The sequence below is a fragment of the Tachypleus tridentatus genome, chromosome 4 (genome assembly GCF_004210375.1).
Source record: "Tachypleus tridentatus isolate NWPU-2018 chromosome 4, ASM421037v1, whole genome shotgun sequence".
Lineage (NCBI taxonomy): Eukaryota > Metazoa > Arthropoda > Merostomata > Xiphosura > Limulidae > Tachypleus > Tachypleus tridentatus.
Genome location: NC_134828.1, coordinates 75,903,490 through 75,924,066, shown reverse-complemented (window position 1 = coordinate 75,924,066; position 20,577 = coordinate 75,903,490). Strand labels below are relative to the sequence as shown.

At 31.1% G+C, this 20,577-nt stretch overlaps 2 protein-coding genes and 1 long non-coding RNA gene across 12 annotated transcripts in view; 2 read left to right on the top strand and 1 right to left on the bottom strand.

Annotated features, from left to right (window-relative positions):
* LOC143249473 (uncharacterized) overlaps window positions 1-8,944 on the bottom strand; it is a 71,645-nt gene extending 62,701 nt beyond the window's left edge. Inside the window, exon 1 of the mRNA XM_076499386.1 lies at window positions 8,830-8,944. The gene's annotated coding sequence lies outside the window, so the exon portion shown is untranslated. The remainder of the gene's footprint in view (window positions 1-8,829) is intronic.
* LOC143249475 (uncharacterized) lies at window positions 3,376-3,720 on the top strand. The gene is made up of 2 exons (XR_013027797.1): window positions 3,376-3,569; window positions 3,606-3,720. It is a non-coding gene; the product is annotated as an uncharacterized LOC143249475 (long non-coding RNA).
* Window positions 8,945-9,173: 229 nt separating the features above from the next.
* LOC143249470 (ras GTPase-activating protein 1-like) overlaps window positions 9,174-20,577 on the top strand; it is an 83,934-nt gene continuing 72,530 nt past the window's right edge. For all 10 annotated transcript variants that reach the window (XR_013027794.1, XR_013027792.1, XR_013027789.1 and 7 more), the window contains exons 1-4: window positions 9,174-9,387; window positions 14,917-15,066; window positions 18,125-18,260; window positions 19,073-19,143. Coding sequence is in view for 2 of the 10 variants with exons in the window: in XM_076499374.1 (XP_076355489.1) it covers window positions 9,206-9,387; window positions 14,917-15,066; window positions 18,125-18,260; window positions 19,073-19,143 (539 nt within the window). In the remaining 8 variants the exon portion in view is untranslated. The remainder of the gene's footprint in view (window positions 9,388-14,916; window positions 15,067-18,124; window positions 18,261-19,072; window positions 19,144-20,577) is intronic.

Below are 20,577 nucleotides of genomic sequence, written 5' to 3'. Positions count from 1 at the left end.
ACTTTCATTATCATGACATAGGTCTGAAAATAATTTTAAAACAACATTTATACAGAACAATTTTAATATATTTAAATTATTCTGAAAAGTTTTTTAAATGTAATATATAACCAATTTCTTTTTAAGATGTTGAGATATACTTTCCCTCTTCATATATATAGTAATATTAAAATAATTGTTTCATGGAAATGTAACAAATACATGAGCCAGTTACTGCATTCATAAAGTTATGGAATTTTATTAGTTATACATATGATACAAGTTTAAATTATGCACCAGGTACTAAAAAAATTATTAAAGATATCAATGAATTGTTTTCAAAACTACTGCTGAATTGTAATTATCATTTATAATTATTCTTAAATACCTTTTGACAGGTTTGATAAAAACATTTGAAACTAGTTAACCATTAAAAAAGCTATGTTAACTATACTGATCTGCAGTAAAAGTTGGAAGCAAATTGCAACACTTTTACATCAATACAAAATCTCAACCTTCATTAATAAAACATAAACTTAGAAAAATTTAAATAAATTATGTACTATAATAACATATAAAACTACATGAAAGCTTTTTTCCACAAATCTCAAAATTTTGGAATTTATTTATAATGTAATGATAAAATTCATATTTCAAGAGAGGGATCTAGCACAGTTAGTTTTTTTTTTAACTATACAGATTTTTATGTGAAGGAAGTCAACTGTATAAGTGGATCTTCTAATGCAGAAGCTCAGACATTTCAGGCTCACATACCACTTTTTAAATTACAAATCCAGATCTAATTTTTAAAAAAGATAAAGCCTAGTAATAAAAAATATATAATTTAAACACTCACCCATTGATGTGAAGGATGCAATTTTTTCTCTTGCACAGTTAAATAATATGTGGTACCATTATTGTAAAACTTGAAGGGAAGAAAATACTGGTGAGCCTATGCAGGTATAGGGAGAGTGTAAGTGAGGAGAGTAGAATGTATGTGTGGAAAGCTCAGATAGGGCTTGTTAAAAATTTTATGACTTTTTAATGTTAATTGTGTCATGTACCACCAACATTAGTTCTACATACCACAATTTGAGAATCCCCATTCTTAAGGATTGCCGATTTACTTCTGAAAAATAACATTTCTTTTATACATGCAAAAATTATAAATGTTATGTTGTTGTGTTATAATTTCATACAATATGTGCCTTCAAAATCATTAAAAGTAAATAACAATAAAATCATTTTGACTTAATTAAACTTGTAATTTTGTACAAAGCTTGTTTTCAAGTCTATACTCCATGTAAAAAAACTAATGTTCAATATTTGATAAAAAAGAATTTATAGATGAAGGGATTTTTAAAGAATAGAAATAAGAGAATTACACTAACATAAAAAATGATATATAAGAAATGATACAGTTTACCACAAAACACACAGAGAACATTATGCTTTTTTTACATGCACATATATGGAGCCATAACTTTACATAGTTCACTACAAAGACAAGCAAAATCTTTCAAGAGAACAAAATGGCAAGGTAGTGGTTGCCTTACTTTTCAACTTATGAATTTCTTAGTTTTGTTTTTGTAACTTACCAAAGGAACGTTATGCATAAAAGTTAGTAAATACCAGCACACACAAAAAACTAGATTCCTGCAAAATAAATGTTTAATATCACAAGCTTTCAAAAAATAATACATTGTATTTAACCAAACAAAACTGATAAAACTTAAACTTTTGTAATTGGTAGCTATTTGTAAAATGTGTATTGAATGAATGTATATTTACAGTTGTAAGGCATTATCATTTTATGGTAAACATTTCTTCTGTTCCTTATTACTTAAAGATATTTTCACATGTAAGTGCTACGTTGAATATAAACTAGATATTTTTGTTACAAAATTTTAATCTCATATTTTTTCATGATATGCAGAGTTTCTAACAGACTCATTTTTTAAATAAAATATTATGATCTCATAAATTCTATGAAAAATAAAAAGAATTCAATAACAGTATATCAATTCTTATTTATTATATATATGTGGCAAAGATTAACTGTAACAGAAAGTTAATGGTCAATGTCTGAATTTTTTAAAAATCAGATTGTTGTAATATAAACAGTTGAATATATACATTTTGACAGATATGACAGGTTGATTATGACAACTTATGCACAACCACATTATCATTGTTTAGACTGCAACCAATAATACAAGTAACAGATTGTTGTAATATAAACAGTTGAATATATACATTTTGACAGATATGACAGGTTGATTATGACAACTTATGCACAACCACATTATCATTGTTTAGACTGCAACCAATAATACAAGTAACATGTAAGATTATCATAGTATATTTTATCTATGAAACAGTAAACAGTTAAAAACCACAGTCACAAACAAACCCTATAATAAATATCATTTCCTATAAGTTATGTATATGGCATGTATAGATCAGTTGTTAATAGCTTCTCAAATCTAAGATGAGGGCAATTACATCACACAGTAACAACTGATGGTTAAAACAAATGATTGGTCCAAAACCAATAAAACTTGTACATAAGTTACAAAAGAAAGTAGCATTATTTTGTTCAAACCTATTATGATTTTCCTCCTTGGTGCCTATGAGTGTTACCATTATACTCATAAAAAATTCCGAAAATTCACAAACACTAATGATTTTTTGGGAAAACACTGAAGCTAATTCAAAACCAAATTTTGCAATTTCTTTTATTTGCATTTATAAGAATAAATAAATATTTTTTCAAGGAATAAAGTTCAACTTTGAAGTATTTTATTCTTTTAAACAATTATTAAGTTTATTTTCTATACTATTTTTGATTCAATGGTGTAATTTTTGCCCTCTTAAACACCAAGTTTGAATGCACTCATCTGAGTGTGTAATAGATTTTACAGTGGTATAAGTAAAGTTTACTGATGGTATTAATCTGTTGGATATTTCTACCTGTATTGTGGATGGTGAGGTACCACAGACTAACATGGATCAATTAGTAATTTAGAGAAATATATAGTAAGTGCAAGATAGTACACATGTAGACAGAAAACAACTCAATAGCATAATTGATTAATGAATCTTGGCATGGTAGTGGATATGTCACCCAAGCCAGTGAAATGGTGTTCTATTGCTAAGTAGTGAAAGGTAATTTAATTTTATCCCATAGCTACATACATATTAGTTACAAGTCAAAAGAGCTAATTATTTCTTGATACAACTAATAGGCCTCATATGGAATACTATGCATAGTTTCTGTCTCCATATTTAAGATATTGAATTAATGGAAATGGTTCTATTATTGTGATGATTCTTGGGATATCCCAAGATCCCTCAACTTATTTTTTTTAAGAAATAAAAGGTTAGAGATGATTTTATTGAGGTTTTAAAGATTATTTGGATGTCTGATAACATTAGGGCTTCTTATTTAATATGCTATGTTGTAAAGATAGTACAGTCTGTCTTTCTGCTCAAGTGAATAATTGATTCAAACATTGACTTTTGTTGCATAAATTTAAAATAATTAAATATCCTTTATTATAGGGACCTATTTAATTAATAATACATTTGTATCATTGAAAAGAAGCTAGTTACTAATGGCAAAGCAATCCTCATGACAAAACAATGAAATAAACTGAACAAAATGCTCAAAATGTAATTCACTTCTTAGGTTCACCAATATCTTCAGGAAATGGATATAAAGCAAAAAATAAATGTAAATACAGTATTAAATTAATTTCCTTACTGCAAGAACTATCATTCTGATCGTTAAACTATTTCTTACATCACCTTAATGTAGAAACAGGTAACTTTCTTCTGTATGTAATGTATATGATGGCTTCCAACTTTTAGTTTTAGGAATATGTTTAAGTCGGACTTTTGAAAAAGTGAAACTTCAGTGTATTATGAGTGCTGATGTTGGTTGCTTTCTAGAGGGGTATGGGAACATGTTTCTTGAATTTCTTATTCAATTAAATAATATGGTGCATTTCTTGGATCAATGTTTAACTGCATTATAGCATGAAAATGTGATGCAACAATCTTCCAGCAATAGGAATGTGAAACACTTTCTGTGCAGTTGAACCCAATCTTCACTTTGAGATCAGGCATGAAAGAAAAATATTGACACTGGAAGTGGGGAAGACAAGTGGGAAGTATCAGAAAAGATAAGTATCTATCAGAAACATATTTTCAATGTAGGAAAATATTAATTTCTGATATGATCATTTACCTCCAATCACAGTTACAGCTAGAGACCCATATTGGTCAGGTATAGGGACTGTTGTAAATGTACTTAATGAGCACTATTCAAAAGCAGCTGAAGAGTACTCACAGAGTGTATCATTTTTGAACAAAAAACCTGTGGGAGACCACACCACATATGAACCAGGTATACTCTTCACCCATGTGAAATAAATATTTGTTGTGTTGTAGAATGGGTGAAAAATTAACACTGCAATACATGTGGGGAGGCTAGGGCACATTGAATCATAAGTTGAATCTCAACTGTAGTCTAAACCAATGGCACTGGGATTTTAGTCTGTGGTAGAAGGGTCCTCTAACTAGAAGGAAAGAGGAGACTTTGTTCCAAGAATTTAAGCAATTATACACACAAATCCAACATGACCCACAGTAGCAAACCCCAGGAATTGACTTCTGAATGATGGTAGGAAGGCAAAAATGTAACATGGAGAGTTAATGCCATCCAAAAACCATTCAGTATTGGAAATGTATTGTCCAATATATATGTACAAACAGCTGGTTTGGGTTGAGAAAATTTTTTAGTAGAGGAGTGAACAAGTTTTGACCTTCATCGGTCATCGTCCACCATCACAGCAATTAGAAGCTGGTAAGCAGCAAGGATTCTCAAACTCTACTGGAAGAATGGGAGGAAGGGAATATGCTGGAGAGTCTGGAGGTAACATATCACTGGAGAAAGTGCAATGAGTGACTGCAGTATCCTATTTTTCTAAAAGCAGAATGTTCCTAATGTCTTCAATTTAATGAGCAGCAGGGATGGGAAGTAATGCCCGACTGCTTTATTCATGTCAGTCCATATTAGTGATGCACAGTTCCATGCAAAAATATTTATGAAGTAATAAACCATGTGAATGAATCTGCAAGCAGTCTTGTACAAAACTCCATCTCAACAGTGAGCATTAAATAGCTATGATATCTAATGATGCAGATTTTAAATAGAAGTATACTTGGATAGGTACAACTTATTACAGCGAGATCCAGTATGAGTAAGAGAGGCCACTGAAAAAATAAAAAGGGGAAATGAGAATTTAGCCATTCATACTTGGACCAACATTTACGGAACAGTGACAGGGGAAGACAATATCCACCCAAGAACAAAAACTGACAAGTGGCATAACTAGCAAACCACAAATTTGTGGGAAGTGGTTCACATGCCAGCCTAGATTATCTTCTCCAGTAGACAATGGAAATGACCAGCTGACATGATGAAGTAATGGATTTGATGAGACATGAAAGAGTTGATGCAATATAAATGACATGATGAATATATCTGGTTAGGGTAATGGAAAATAGGTCATGTGAAATAGATGAATTACAGTGCATAAACAAAAAGGATTAGGAGCCATGAAAACATGAGAAGGGGCCATGTAACACTGTGAAGCACAAATCTGGCACAGGAAATGATCTGTATCTGAAAGGGAATATATGTAGCAGAACAAGAGAAGTGAGACTAGAATAAAAGCAAAACCACCTTCCAAAAGAGAGCAGCTGAGGTTTTTGGAAGGAAGAAATGATTGGGATTGTGGAGAACATAGATTCAGTAGTACAAGATATAATGTATATCAATGGTAAACATGACTGGCCACCAACATCTATAAGTTGAAAGAAGCAAGAAATGTCTTCAAGGAATAAGAAGATAAAGGTTCAAAGGGAAGAAGGGAAAGGGCAGGGAGGACAATGGTGTGATTCCAATCAAGCAGTTGAGTGGAATGAGGAGGACGTTGTAGTTACACAGACCAAAGCCTAAGGAAGTAATAGGAGAGCAAAATATAGAGTAATAGAGGGAAAACCACCATTGGTTGAGACAGACCCTTGTAAAACAACAATGTAAAGAAATCAGAATGATAAGAAATGAAAGGTGTTAAGGGAGGATATCTACACTTTAACAGAGTTAAAATGTGTGCCACTTACACTGATACATAGACAAGGAGCAGACTGTATGAGAGAGAGAAGAGACAGTACTCATGTAGAAATTCCAAAACCTCTAGAAAGAGACTGGACAAAAGCCAAGGAGGTATAAAGCACCACTGAATGAGGTTGATGGATATGGGATCTGGAGAGGGAAAGAACATGGGGTAGTTCGAATAATGGAAACCAATTTGGGTACAAGATGGATGAGAGGATATGTATACATAAATGAATAGGTCTGACCAATCCTGGCTGTAAGCATCTATCACAAAAGCCAAAGTATATAGAACTGGGGACCAAAAGAGAGGGAGTTTGGTATTCAAATCTGTGGCAACTGAGAGCATAACCAACAGAAGACTTGTGGGTCGAAGGACTCTTTGGGTAGAATTTTGTCAAGATTGGACAAACAATCTGCGACAAAATTGAAAGCACCTGGGATACGACAAGCCAGTAAATAAATTTGATGGCTGTCAGCCCAGAATAAGAGATACATGTGTGAAAACATATGGACTTAGACCAAATGCCTCCTTGTCAAGTGATATAAGAGACAACTGTTGAGTTGTTGGAATGAATCATTATTGTTGTGCCCATCAAATCCAACAGAAAATGAACCATAGCTCAACATCCAGCAAAGAGTTTCAACAGATTGATACAGAGACCAGATTGTTCCTGAGACCAATGGCCCAAGATATCATGAGCATTGAATTACACTCTTCAGCCTAATAATGAAGCATCTGTAAACAGGTGCATCTCCATATGGAAAGGAAAAAGAGGTATGCTTACTGTCATGTTATCTCTGTCTAACCACCAGGCAAAAGCTTTATGAAAGGAAGAAGAAACCAAAATCTTAAAATTCCAGAGGGCCCCTGTTGATGTTATGCTGATCCTGTAGAATGCATTGAAATGGACAAATGTGAGCAAGGCACAATGAATGCTCAAGTCCCCAAACATAAAAGTATCACCAGTGCAGAGAAAGAAAATGATAACAGCTCTCTGAAACAAAGGATCCATAGCATGCAGACAAAGAGAGAAAGCTGGACTTGACTATGATGGGAGTTAAATAACATCCTATGATAATGAAGATATTGAGATGGGGTGAATGCAGAATTTTCCACTTTGATAATCCAACCTACACAAGTAGCTTTCTGAGGACAAAGTGCATGTGATACTGCAAATAGGGAAGCTAGAAGAAGCCTGTCATCTATGTAGTGGTAGAAGCTGAAACCATGAATATGTAAAAAGCATGCAAAAGATCTGACTATTCAACAAAAAACATTGAAGAGTAGATGCAAGCCCAAAAGGAACTGATAAGTAAGACCCTCATGGATGAAATGAAAATAAGGATGGGATGTTTGGGTAGTAGCAATATGAAGGAAGTCGCCTGGTATGTCTACATTCATCATTCAAAGATCCAGAGAAAATGGTCATCAGAATGGAAGGTATGATTCCATGGTGAAGCAAGGAACATTCAAAAAGTTATTCACACTGGCCAGGTCTACAACAAGATGCCAATTCCTGTTCTTTTTGAGGATACCTACAAATATGGATTGTAGAAAAAAAATGTAAGGAAACAAGGCTGTAGATACTGTAGACATTATTTACTCAAACTGCAAATCTGTGTTCCTACTGAACCAAATGTAATTTTAGGTTACAGCATGGATCCAAATTAGGTGTTTGTAGTTTGGGTAAATAATGTCTACAGTTCCTCAAGCCTTGTTTGCTTACTTTTTATGAATCCTATTTGCAGGTTTTTAAATACACAATTTTTATTAATCTTGAATGTATGTATATGTAACTACAGTAGGCATTGCACTAATAATGTGCCTTATAATTGAGTAACAGATCTTTTTGCAGCTTTACCAATTACTCTGGGTTTCACATCTCCCCAGAACCATTTAACTTTTTCTTCCAGAGTTCTATTCAACCATAGTAATTAAATAAAACTTACAAAAGATAGTTTTGGAGAGGTTTTATACAGCTGAGACATGACCAAAATAAACACATACACTACTCAATTGAATACTCACAATTACACAACTCATTACATGGCCTAGTTCTTCTAGATTCTGAAATCCAACTTTCTGAGTAATTATTACAAAACTCTGTATGATAGAATAAAAATAAATGAAGTTATAATTAACTGTATATTAGTTTTACTAATTACAAATACAAGTTCATAAATTAAAATAACCACTGGCAATAACAAGACTTCAAGATTTTTCATTCACTTCAACTTATCTTCATTTTAATTTGACTGCATAAAAATAAACTAAGCTTTGTTATTACGTGAATAGTTGGCATAAGAATAGTTAATCATGAAAAACAATGCTAAGCAAATCTGGCATAGTAACGTTACTCGTACTGTCTCTGTCAGCGTCATCGGAAAACGACAAATAATATTGCAATAAATAAATATATCAGTATATGTTTAAAAACGGTTCACCTGACCGAAGAAGGTCGAAACGTTGTTCGCTCCTCTACATAAAATTTTCTCAACTCATACCAGCCGTTTTTAAATATATATTTTTCTCTACAAATGGGTTTTCTCGTCATCTTGGATTAAATAGATATATCAACTGAATGAACTTTGCTGATAACCGATACATAACCAGATAAAAAAAAAAACTATAAATAGAACTTCGAAAGTTAAAAGAAAGATACCATGGTAAACTTCATCCCAACAATTATTTAAGGCTAAGTCTTTTCAAAATCGTGGAAACTCCACTTACTACGATTTCACGAATACTGCCATTTTTACAAAACTCTCGTTTATTCACGTGCTCGACAATATTCCACGTTATTATTGGTTTACTACGGGAGTAAATCAATTTAGGGGTGGTCTCTCATCTCGTTATATTAAATAATAACTTATAAAACGTAGTGCATATTTGAGAAGTAAAAATTGCTTGAAATGTAATTAATAGCATAATTTTTGGCAAAACATTTTTGAAAGGAATTAACCCTGAAATATTGTAATTTTTTGACAACTGGTAACCTTGAAACTGTCCCCTGGATTTATAAGTCGGAGAAGCTAAAGATGGCGGACGTGAGAGAAGATATGGCGCAAAGCCGAGCGCGAAGACAGACACAAGGGACTCCTGGCAGTCAAGAAGATATTCAAGAAGGGAGCATGCTTGATGAATTTGATCCTTTTTCTGGAGAGACCGACATATTTGAAGAAAATGTCAACATATCTCTTACAGCACCACCACAGACTCAGTAAGTTTCTTTTTTTTTTCTTGTGAGCTAAACACTGTTAATGCTTCTGCTCAGATCGTAGTACTACTATAGTACTAGTACCTGTACAAATGTCATTGTCACTGACAGTATAACGTACTCCAAGTTATAACTGAGTTATTTTCTTTGTTTAATATATGGTTAATTTATACTATTTTAATTTATAAAAATATACTTTTATAATATATTTTGACAAGTGTTGAGTGACTATTCTGGTCTGACAGTTCTTCTTTACAACACTTAGCGTGTGTAGCTTATTATTACAATATATATACAGTTTTTACGTATGGACTGTATTAACCGTATTAGTAGCAGAGGTAATTAGTATAGTGGATTTAGCAAAATTACAAATACATGTATAACATATTTATTGCACCATAATAGCACCGCTGGGTTCTACTAATACAACAGGGTCTATTTTTCAGTTAACATACCATCAAAACCAGCAGTTGCATCCCTGATTAAAAAATTCTAAAGGTTGCCAAATATTTTGAGAAAGATTGTTGTCTCTTTGTATTGAGTGGGAAGAATGGTAATAAAATCTGGAATACTTTTAGTAGTGTGAGAAAAATTAGTAATAAAAGTATATATTCCTAGAAAACTGTTTCTACCCAAAACTTGTTTTTAGCAGCTGAATAGAAGAATTAAATTTCTCATATACAGTTTGAAAAATGCATTATTTATGAAACCATGAAATTTCACTTTTAAAATGGAGAGAGCCAATATTTATAAACCATACAAAAACAAAGTTGTAAAAAATGTATTGAGTCTAAGAAGGATAACGTTTTTTAATATAACATTAATAATCTGTTAGGATCTACATGTTTATTTACTAAAATTATGAATATTAGTTTAAAGTATAATACTTAGCATTTTGACAAGTTAACTTCTGGATAGTTAACAATTTGTTTTATTTTTCCTTTGAATTTTATTTTCTTTCTGATGTGTTTCTTCAAACTTAAATTTTTTATAGGAGTAACAACTAATGTCTTTATTTTGTAAGAAGAGAACTGTTTTTTTTTCAGTAATGTTACATGCTGATAATTATGAACTGTTTTATCTGTCAGAGATATTTTTGTATGATCACCCATAAGAAAAATATAAATTTTGAAATCTACATTTTATTTTTCAGAAACTTGTTAGTTCCTTTCTTTAAATTCATATTAAGTGATCATCTGCACTATGTAGGTGGCATCTTATTATACAAGTCAGTCATCCTGTTAGAAAAATAAAATTATCTTAGCTATAGCATAGTTTTTTTTTTACAAATTTTAAACTTGTGTCCATATGCTCTTTCACCTTCAGAATATAGCACAAACAAATTGGAGATTTTTATCACATCAATTCTGCAAATGCTTTTTTTAAATTTCAGTTAGATCACATTTACCTCTCTTTTTTTCTCATGACAAACTAAGATATTGTAACATATTTCACCAGACTAGAAATGCCTCAGACCAATTCTTATCATTCAAATATTTATGAAGCCTTCCTTTAAACTATCTTAAGTTTACTGCAACCCCTTCCAAAGGTCAATCATCTTGTAAGAAAAGTAAAACTGTTTTAGCTGAAGATGACCCACTACTTTCCTGCCATGGTGAAAATGATGCATCATCATTATCACCTCAGTCAGATTTCTTCTGACTTTTTTGTTCAAGAAAAATAAATTTCAGAGCTGTTAACCTGTTTTCTTATGGTAACCTTTCCCTCCCAGGTATGATTTTAATAACTCTTCTTTGAATCCTTTCCAAGACAAGAAGTCCAAAACTGGACATAATACTCTAAATAAGGCCTAACCAGTGGCCTATACAATAAAATAATAACATGTTTAGACTTGTATTGAATAATCTTGTAAATGCAACTTAAAATCCTATTTACTCTATAACTAGCAATCATACATTGCTTGAATAATGGTCTAGAGTGTATTTGACCTGTTTACTTGAAGTATTACATAAAAATGTATGTGTTTTCACTGCAAATTCTTGAGTCATTATTATTAATTTGGTTTAAGCTTTTTGAGAGATTGTTGCCTGTCTGTGTGCACTTTTTTTGCTTTGTTATCATGTTGCTCCCAATGTGTACATGTGTGTGTGGAAATGGTAAGTCAGTAAAAGAAGAAACTGAATAAGAGGTTTATAAGCTCCACTCTTATGTCAAAGTTTGTGTCTTTTCTTCAGAATGATTATTAGAATAGTTCATTTAGACTAAAAGAAAAGGAGAGTTTTAGATTTGTTTTTTTCCAATACACATTCAAGTTCAAGCACTCAAAGATGCTAAGTGTTTCTATAGATTAAGTGGTGGAGTGAAAAGATTGGGCCCACTAATTTGAATATTATAGTTTACATTTAGAAACCCAGGTATGCACTTTTATGTAAAATTCATATATTTATATTTCTCTGTTTAAGAGTTTTCATTGTATTGTCTGTCAGATGTATTATGTGTTGTTAGTTTAAATTTTAGTAAAAATGTTTTTGTTTTCTGATGGATACATGTGTATAAAAGGCTATCTTTCAATTTGTCTAAAAGATACATAAAAAATAAAATGTTTGTTTTCATATCAAAGTTTTATTTTAGATCATCAAGTGGTTCTTTGTCAGTTTGATTTTTGTGATATTATTACATATTTTCATGATTACTTTTTTATGCTGTAATTTGTAAAACTAGTTATTCTTTTCTTTGACGTTAGTAGCTTCAGGTAAAGATGACAAAAGGCTATTTGACTTGCTAAGATAGTACTTTAACCTATTAAAACAACCTTGGTTAGATCATATCTATATAATTATCCAACAAATGTGTAAAATAATTTAGACTAAAGCGCATATCACATTATCACCTACACTTTTTCTTTAGCCATGTATTATTGAAAATGTGTCTGTATTATTTCCAGTTTATTGACATCCAGCACTAAAACAAGGAAAAAGTGGTTTAATTTTTGATTATTGATAATTAGTACTAGTTATATAACAGTTCTGTATGTGGTATGATATTACATTTGTTATACAAGTTTTCACTAATTGATGTAATTATGCTTACCATTGCTGAACTTACATTACTTGTTCCTCTTGTTATTACTGAATTTTTTATCATAACTTATTGCATATGCTTTCAGTTGTTACTAAGGGTTTAACTTTAGTAATTTCTTCTTGTTTCTTAGTCCATGTGTTTTGCTAAGTAACAGATTAAGTACATCTCATAATATGCTTAATATATTGTTTTTCTTATTATTACATTCAGCATGGTTGTATACTGTTTAGTGTTCCATTATCATAGATATTTATTGTATGACTCAAGTATTTCATTTAATTACTTATTTCTTATTACATAGTATTTTCTAACTTCATGAACACTAATTTGTGATGTAATTTTGGTATTCTTATACAACTTAACTCTCAAAAGCAAAACAGTAACATGTGAATTAATTTGACTTTGAGAGTTATTTAAAGTATAAGAGGCTTTGTTTCAGACTTGTTTTCTCTGAAGAGAAGAAAAACAGTGTAAAAAGCATAATTATGTATTTCAAATTTGTCTCTGAAAATATGTAAAACATAAATTTAATGTCATGGGGAAGAAATTTTGGAAATCTGCATGTAGACTCAATCTGAAAAGTAGTATGTTTGTGAAGAGAAGCTCACCTTGGTTTATTGTTATTTATAAAAAGGATCCTTTTCCATTATGTTTTTAACAAGTAAGTTCATACAAGTTTTACCAGTATCAATGGTTAAATGTGGTTTAGCCTCAGAAACGTTTTTTTGTATGTTTTACGTAATAGTTAAGAACAGATCCTTATTCAATATTTGACATTACATGTATTTATCCAAACTTTTCGTAGTATATTTTGATGATCTTTGAAATATTATATTCATTCAACTACATCTAAGGATCCAAATATTAGTTATGTTTCTGGAGTTATTCTTAAAATTGAATTATATCATATGTTGAAGATGTTAGCTCTTACTAATGTTCAGGGATTGGTGTGGATGTTCTCCAGACCAACAATCCACAGTTACTTTGGAACTATCACTGGAAATAATTGATACACACACACACTGTATGTCATTAAAACAACTGCAATATTAATTTAATAGGTTTTTACTGAAAAAATTTTTTCTACTGTAAAGTATACCAGTTTTGCTTTAGATATTATTAGTAAAAAATACAGTTGCAAAGGAATAAAATAATCTTTTAAATTTATTTTTAAAACATGTTTTAAGTAAGTAAGGTTGGTGAATTTATAAATTGACTCATATATTTGCAGTTATTTTCAAAATGTCCCGCAATGGGACAGCTGTAGGTCTTTGAACTTACAATGCTAAAATCAGGGGTTTGATTTCTCTTGGTGGATGCAGAAGATATCATGATGTGGAATTGTTATAAGAATAAATATATATATATATATATATATATCACACACACACACACACACACATTGAAAATATGTGCAAGTGCAAAGGAAAGAAGTACAAATGTGCACTGTAAGCAAATGTTGCTTTGGTGCATAAATATTGGGAAATTTTTAAACATGCACATACACAAATCTTGTTTATAATTCACCAAGCTTACTTACTCTAAAGAAACCACATTCAGGAATTTCTTTTGAAATAGAATTAGTTTAATCATAAAAACAACCTGAAGAATTCAAATTCAAATAGGTAAACATAACAGCACAAATTACTTTTATCAGTTTTATCTTTTGATGGCAGTTTTTAAGAAATGAACTTGGCAAATTGGTTATAACAATTTAAAATAAAACAAAGAACATTTATTATTTTGCCTTCAGGTCTGTAAGTAGGAAAAATATTAGACTTCTCAGAACTATGCATGATATTCTCAAGTAAACTTAGGAAGTATTTATGTACAGAATAGCACAAAGTATTAGAATTAGTTAGGAGGAAGAATCAAGCCTTGAAGGTCTGCTAGGTTGGTGTTTAAAGGTCACTTACAGGTTCTTTATTCATAAAAAATATTTAAAATCATAGGAATAACATTTATTTGTAGCATTAAAAATACTGTGCTGTTTCTCTTCTTATCTGCTATTTTCCACTATATTCCAAGAAATCACTTTTATAAAATATGTCAGAAATCCTTTTCTGTATTTTTATTTTCCTACAGAATGCTTCCATGTTTCTGCTTGTATAGATAGTGACCTTAGTTGTAAAGGTAAAAACACAACCATCATAGAAGACAACAGGTGGAATACTTTCAAAGCATGTCTTCTGTACTTGCTGTTGCTATCTATTCAACTACATTTCCTTATAAATACTCTGCCTGAACAATCTGTAATAGAGAACATCAAGATCTGAATTGCTTGTGTTTTAACTAAAAGTTTTTTTTCTCCTTCCAAAATAATTATTTATCTGTATATTTATGTATGAATTTATTCAAGTAATTTGTGCATTTTAAACATATTTTGAAATAATTTCTGTTATTTTTTTTTTAGGTTTGGTGTTCAGAGATGAGTCTTTAGACTTAACATTTTTGTTCTAAATTTTTTTATGAAAATTTGGTTATTTCTAGGTGGTATCATGGTAGGCTTGATCGTATCACAGCTGAACAACGACTTCAAGTGGCAAATAAACTGGCTAGCTACCTTGTGCGAGAAAGTGATCGTAGGCCTGGATCTTATGTTCTCTCCTACTTGGGTCACACTGGTATCAACCATTTTAGGTGGTGTTTTTTTGTTTAGCATCTTTATCTTTTCATGTAATATAATCTACTGAAAGAATAAAAAACTTTGAGATGATGTTGAGAATACATCATTGATGTTTTCCTGAACATTTTCAAAATGTCAAAATTGGAACAACCTCAACAATGCTGTTGATCTTTAATGTATGGCTATTCTAAAAATTAATTACATTCATGCCTATACTTTATGTTTAGTGAAAAAAAAAAAACATTTGTGATTTCACGAAACTATCTAGCTATTATGGGATGCATAATAAAATACTTGCAATGAAAGTTTGTTAGCAGTGTATACATATTCCTTTTGAAATAAACTATAATTTTATTGAACATAATATTACCAGATGTTTTGCTTCATTACATTGCTGTCATTATTTTGTTTGCATCATTCCTCTGATATATTAGAGGTAATATCAAGTAATTAGAGGTAGTATCATGGGTGCAAGTCCCTTATTTTTATTTCTACTAACAAACTATTAAATTCAGGACTCTCTAGAATATTTTGTCTAATTTGTTTGAGCATTTTTTCCTTTTCATACATTTACAGTTTTCTGAATGGATATATACTCTTCAAGAAAAGAAACGCAAAAGGCAAAATATGAGACACATTGTTAAGAAGTTTATTCTGGGTAGTTCTGTATGACATGTGTGAAACTTTGCACATTCACTGCTGAACATCCAAAGTCTGAAAAGGTGAAGTTTAACGTCACTCAACATCAATAACGAGTATGCCCCCCGTGACATCAATAACTGTTTGGCATCTTCTGCCCATGGAAGCGATGAGATGACGAATCACATCCTGTGGAATGGCTGTCCACTCAGCCTGCAAAGCTGCTGCAAACTGAGGTAGAGTCTGCAGTTGAGGTTGTCTCCATCGCAGACGTCGGTTCAACTCATCCCAAAGATGTTCGATGGGGTTTAAATCTGGTGAACTGGAGGGCCAGGGAAGAACGCTGATGTTGTGGTGTCTCAAGAAGACAGTGGTGAGTCGGGCTGTGTGAGGACGGGCGTTGTCATGTTGAAAAACGTTGTTGACGTTCACCATGATGGGTTGCACATCGGGCCTAAGAATCTTGTAGACGGTTGCGTACGGTCTGATCGGAAATCCTACGCAGCCCTGGTATGGTTGAGGCAGTAGACGTTGCAGTGGTGGTTCTATCCCGAAGGTGACGTAACTGGATGTTGCGATCTTGTGCGGGCGTGGTCACACGAGGTCTGCCAGATCGTGGACGGTCACGAGTTGATCCATGTTGTTGGTGACGATTCCATAGCCTTGTGATCGTTCTTGGGTCGACATTCACAGCTCTGGCAACATCTGATTGAGATTCGCCTGCTTTCAAGCGACCAATGGCGTTGTTGAGTTGTGCTTCAGTCAGTCTTGGCGTAACTGTATTGCGTGTCGGTGGCTCAACACTGAGCTATGGAAACCGAGAACCCGACACTTTTATAGGGATTTTGCTCATGTTGCACTTGCAGAACATGCAGATCTCTCAAACAAATTTATTGGACACGCATGCGTTTTGGCGAAAAATTCGATGTTTTCCTCCGTTTTCAAAGTGCACAACTTTTATTGTCATTTTGGTCTGACAATCAGTGCCTTAACACGTTTAACATCACATACTCTGAGCTTGTAACATTATTACATATATTTCTCTTTAAAATAAAAAAAAATATCCCTTTTGCATTTCTTTTTATGAAGAGTATACAATAATTTGCCTTGTCATTAAATAATTTTGGTTGTACAAGTCTAAATATAAATTATAAAGCTTGTTTTTAACCTAATTTATTTATTTACACGACTTAAGGTTCACTATCATATTTATAACTATGATTTAAATAATTTGTTAACATTTAGTGGCATTCTACACAGTTCTCAATATTTAGTTCAACTTAGTAAAACCAAGCATGCATTTGTTTTAATTGCTGAAAATTTGATCTAATATATGAACTTACACTTTCACATGTTTTGTTTAAAATTCATGATTTACTTTAAGTTTAACTTTTTATAGCCCTACATTTGTAACTTAATAGGGTCAAAGTCTCTAAACTTTCACATCATCAGATCTGATAGTACTAATTTTTATTGTTTCATTGATGTAGTCTATAGACTTGGGCTTAAAGAATCAGAAAGCAGCAAAAAAACCCAACTAAAACTAGTTTTGATACAGCTTCCAAACTGGTTATCAGTTTGAGGAGCATGTGCATTTTTGATGCAAAGTTGGCTTCATAATTAATTAGATATTTTAATGTAAGCAGCAAATTAATGTATGTTAAATAAAGGTAATAACAGACAAAGTATACAAGATGACCTTCACAAAATTTGTCAGCCAAAGAAACAGTGTATTAACATTTAAATCACCATCTTCAAGATTCAAGGCAACAACAGCTTTTATCTTTTGAAGAAGTTTTTATCTTTTAGCTTAGTTTTTCTTGCATTTTATTTTGCAGAAACTTCCTCTGCTCTCTCTTTTTTTTCATTGTATATCACATCTTGGTCACAACAGCTACGTGTATTGCATATGAAACACCTTTTTACTTTGTAGTTGCTAATAAGAGGAAGCATAAGAATTACTTTCTGATGTTTGAATTGTGTTCCACAATTGTAGCAAATATTGGAAAAGTGAGACTAATGAAAAAAACCCAAGAAACTTTCAACAGCAAAGTACCACTAATCATTGTTTTAAAGTTACTTAAACAAAAAAAGAATTTAAAAATTACATGTTGTTACGAATGTTTCTTTGAAATAAATTTTGCATAACTAATATTATTGTTGTATATCTGTTACTTCTAAAATTTTCTTTCCCATATCGTATATTTTGTCAAATATTGGTCAGCTTTCTAGAACCAAAATAATTACTTTTAAGATTATTTTAGATACCTGTGTATTTAGTGAAAACAGTTGTGAAACTAATTATATTGTATTGATGGAATATAACTGATATATAATATAATATAAATATATAACTGATACAAAAATTCAAGTTTTTGAATAATGTTTCTTTAGAGATTGATTTTTAAAAATGTGTTATTGGTATGTATACAGAATTACAGCAGTTTGTGGAGATTACTATATTGGTGGGAGACAGTTTGATTCTCTTTCTGATCTTATTGGATACTACACTAGTTGGTCTGACTTACTTAAAAAGGAACGACTTGTTCACCCAGTTGCACCTCCTGAAGTAAGTCTTAGGCACAGTAAGATCTTCGTTGAGATAATTATATTGAACTCATGAGGTAAGACACAGGCATTGCAAGATCCTGACTGAGGTGATTGTATTGTCCCCTTGAAGTACTGTAAGATTCTAATTGAGGTAGTTATTATGTTTCCCTTAGATATTACTTGGGTATAGTAAGATTCTAGTTGAGATACTTTTATTCTTCCACTGAAGTAACACATTTGTACTGAGATTTCTTAAATGATTTGTCATTGTCAAAATTCTATTGCATTTGTTTTAGATATTTTTAATGTCGTCTGGTTTTAGCAGTTGTCATCTTTTGAACACATGTAATTTCTTTAATATTTCAAACTATTTCTTTCACAAAATGTTATGAATTGTGTAATAATAATTTATAACATCAGTATGAACTTTTTAGTATATAAGTTTCATAAGTTGATCTTGAATGAAAAACTAGAATATTTGTCTTTTATTATTGAACTAAAATCTATTTTTGAACCAAAAAGATTTAGCATCTCCATAACTTTTTAATATAGTTATTTACATTACTCCAGTTTTTATTATATTCATATTTGAATGTACTTGTATTATTTGTATCTAGGGTATTGGTTGGTTGCTATATATAAAACACAACATATTTTTTTGTCTTGCATGATAAAATCAGTATTAAAAAAATCAGAAGAAATTTACTAGTTATAAGTGCTATTAAAGCAGTGTACCATTTAAACAATGCAGGTATTTTCTTTGATTTTGAAACCTTTTTAATAGTTATTTGTACTTGTTGTTAAGTAAAATTTTGACATTTGATGTTTCAGCCTGTCAATGACAAAAAACGACTTGTTGCAGTACTTCCTTATAGCAAGATGCCTGACACAGATGAGATAAGGTTTGTGTAATTTTTATCTAGAACAGTACATTTTAAAATGTTACTGCTGAAGACGTACATGTGTGCATTTAGCATTTGTTTGTGTTCATGATGCATGGGATTGTCATAAGTTAAAAAAGTAAAAATTTCATGTTTTACATGAAATTGTTATTGCTATTGTTTAAATTGAAAATGGAACATTGTTGCATTAACACTCTTATCATCATTGGCTGTTGATGATGCCCAGACATCACAGCAGCTACTGTATTAAACTGTTTATATGGTTTTAAGGTAATATTATAATTTACTGTTTTTTATAATGCGTAAATAGTTGTTACTCATAACTTAGTTTCATAAGAATAGTAATATATAACAGAAACTAGAGGCTATTTTCTGTGTCCCAGTACTTTAATTAAATTCTATGATTAGAAATCGTTTAACAGCAGATAATTTTTTCTTGGATCCTTAACCAAGTTAGGATGCAAGTAAACAGGGATAAAAATTTTTTTTTTTTTGGTCACTGGTGAATTTTTCATTTCACTTTAGATGTTATTCACAAATGTACTAGTCACTATCAAAAGAAAAAAAAAATAAGTTGCATTGTCTTAAATGAGTATAACTGGTCAGTTAACACAAATTTTCAAGGAGCATCAACCTGTCAATTTCATGTTTCTTAATGTACTATCGTATTTTACATCTGTTTCTGATAATAATTAAATTTCCTAATGTGAAATAAAAAATGTATAGTAAAAAAATAAACACTAATTCAGTATACTGTTGTTACTTGTTTTAATCTTTGAGAACTCCATTTAAAAATGCACATGAGAGAAATATAAAAGTTACCAGAAAATGGCTAATTGATTGATAATTGTATTATGTTTTTTTACAATAAAAAATAATTTTGACTATTACTTACAACTGATCTGAATATTCATAATCATGTCTGGATTATCAACTTAGAAAAAGTGACTGCTCTTTATTGTTTGTTGGCTTAACACTGAAACACAATGTCTTTTTCAGTTAACTACTGCTAATTTTCATCCCATTTTTTCAGTTCTTTAATCAAATCATGATACTATTGAAAACATTTGTTTAATTTCCTTGAACAAACTGTAAAACTACAGAAGTTATTTGCTCAAATTTCTTGACCAAACTTGGCACTATCAAAATAATTTGTTTCAGTTTTATGACCTCCAGCATTACAGTTAGGATGCATGAGTTTTACTGGCTATAAAGATATTGTCAATATTCTAATTAATTCCACTAACTACTCGAAGGATTTTATATACATTTTACTATATAGAAAATAATAACTTGTATAGGGAAGCACATTATTGCTAATCTATGTAATGAAAAGAATAATGAGCACACATCAGTGGAAAGTTTTTTTAAACTTCACTAACTTTGTAGAAATGAAATTAGGTGTAGAGAAGTAGCAACAACACCATACACGTA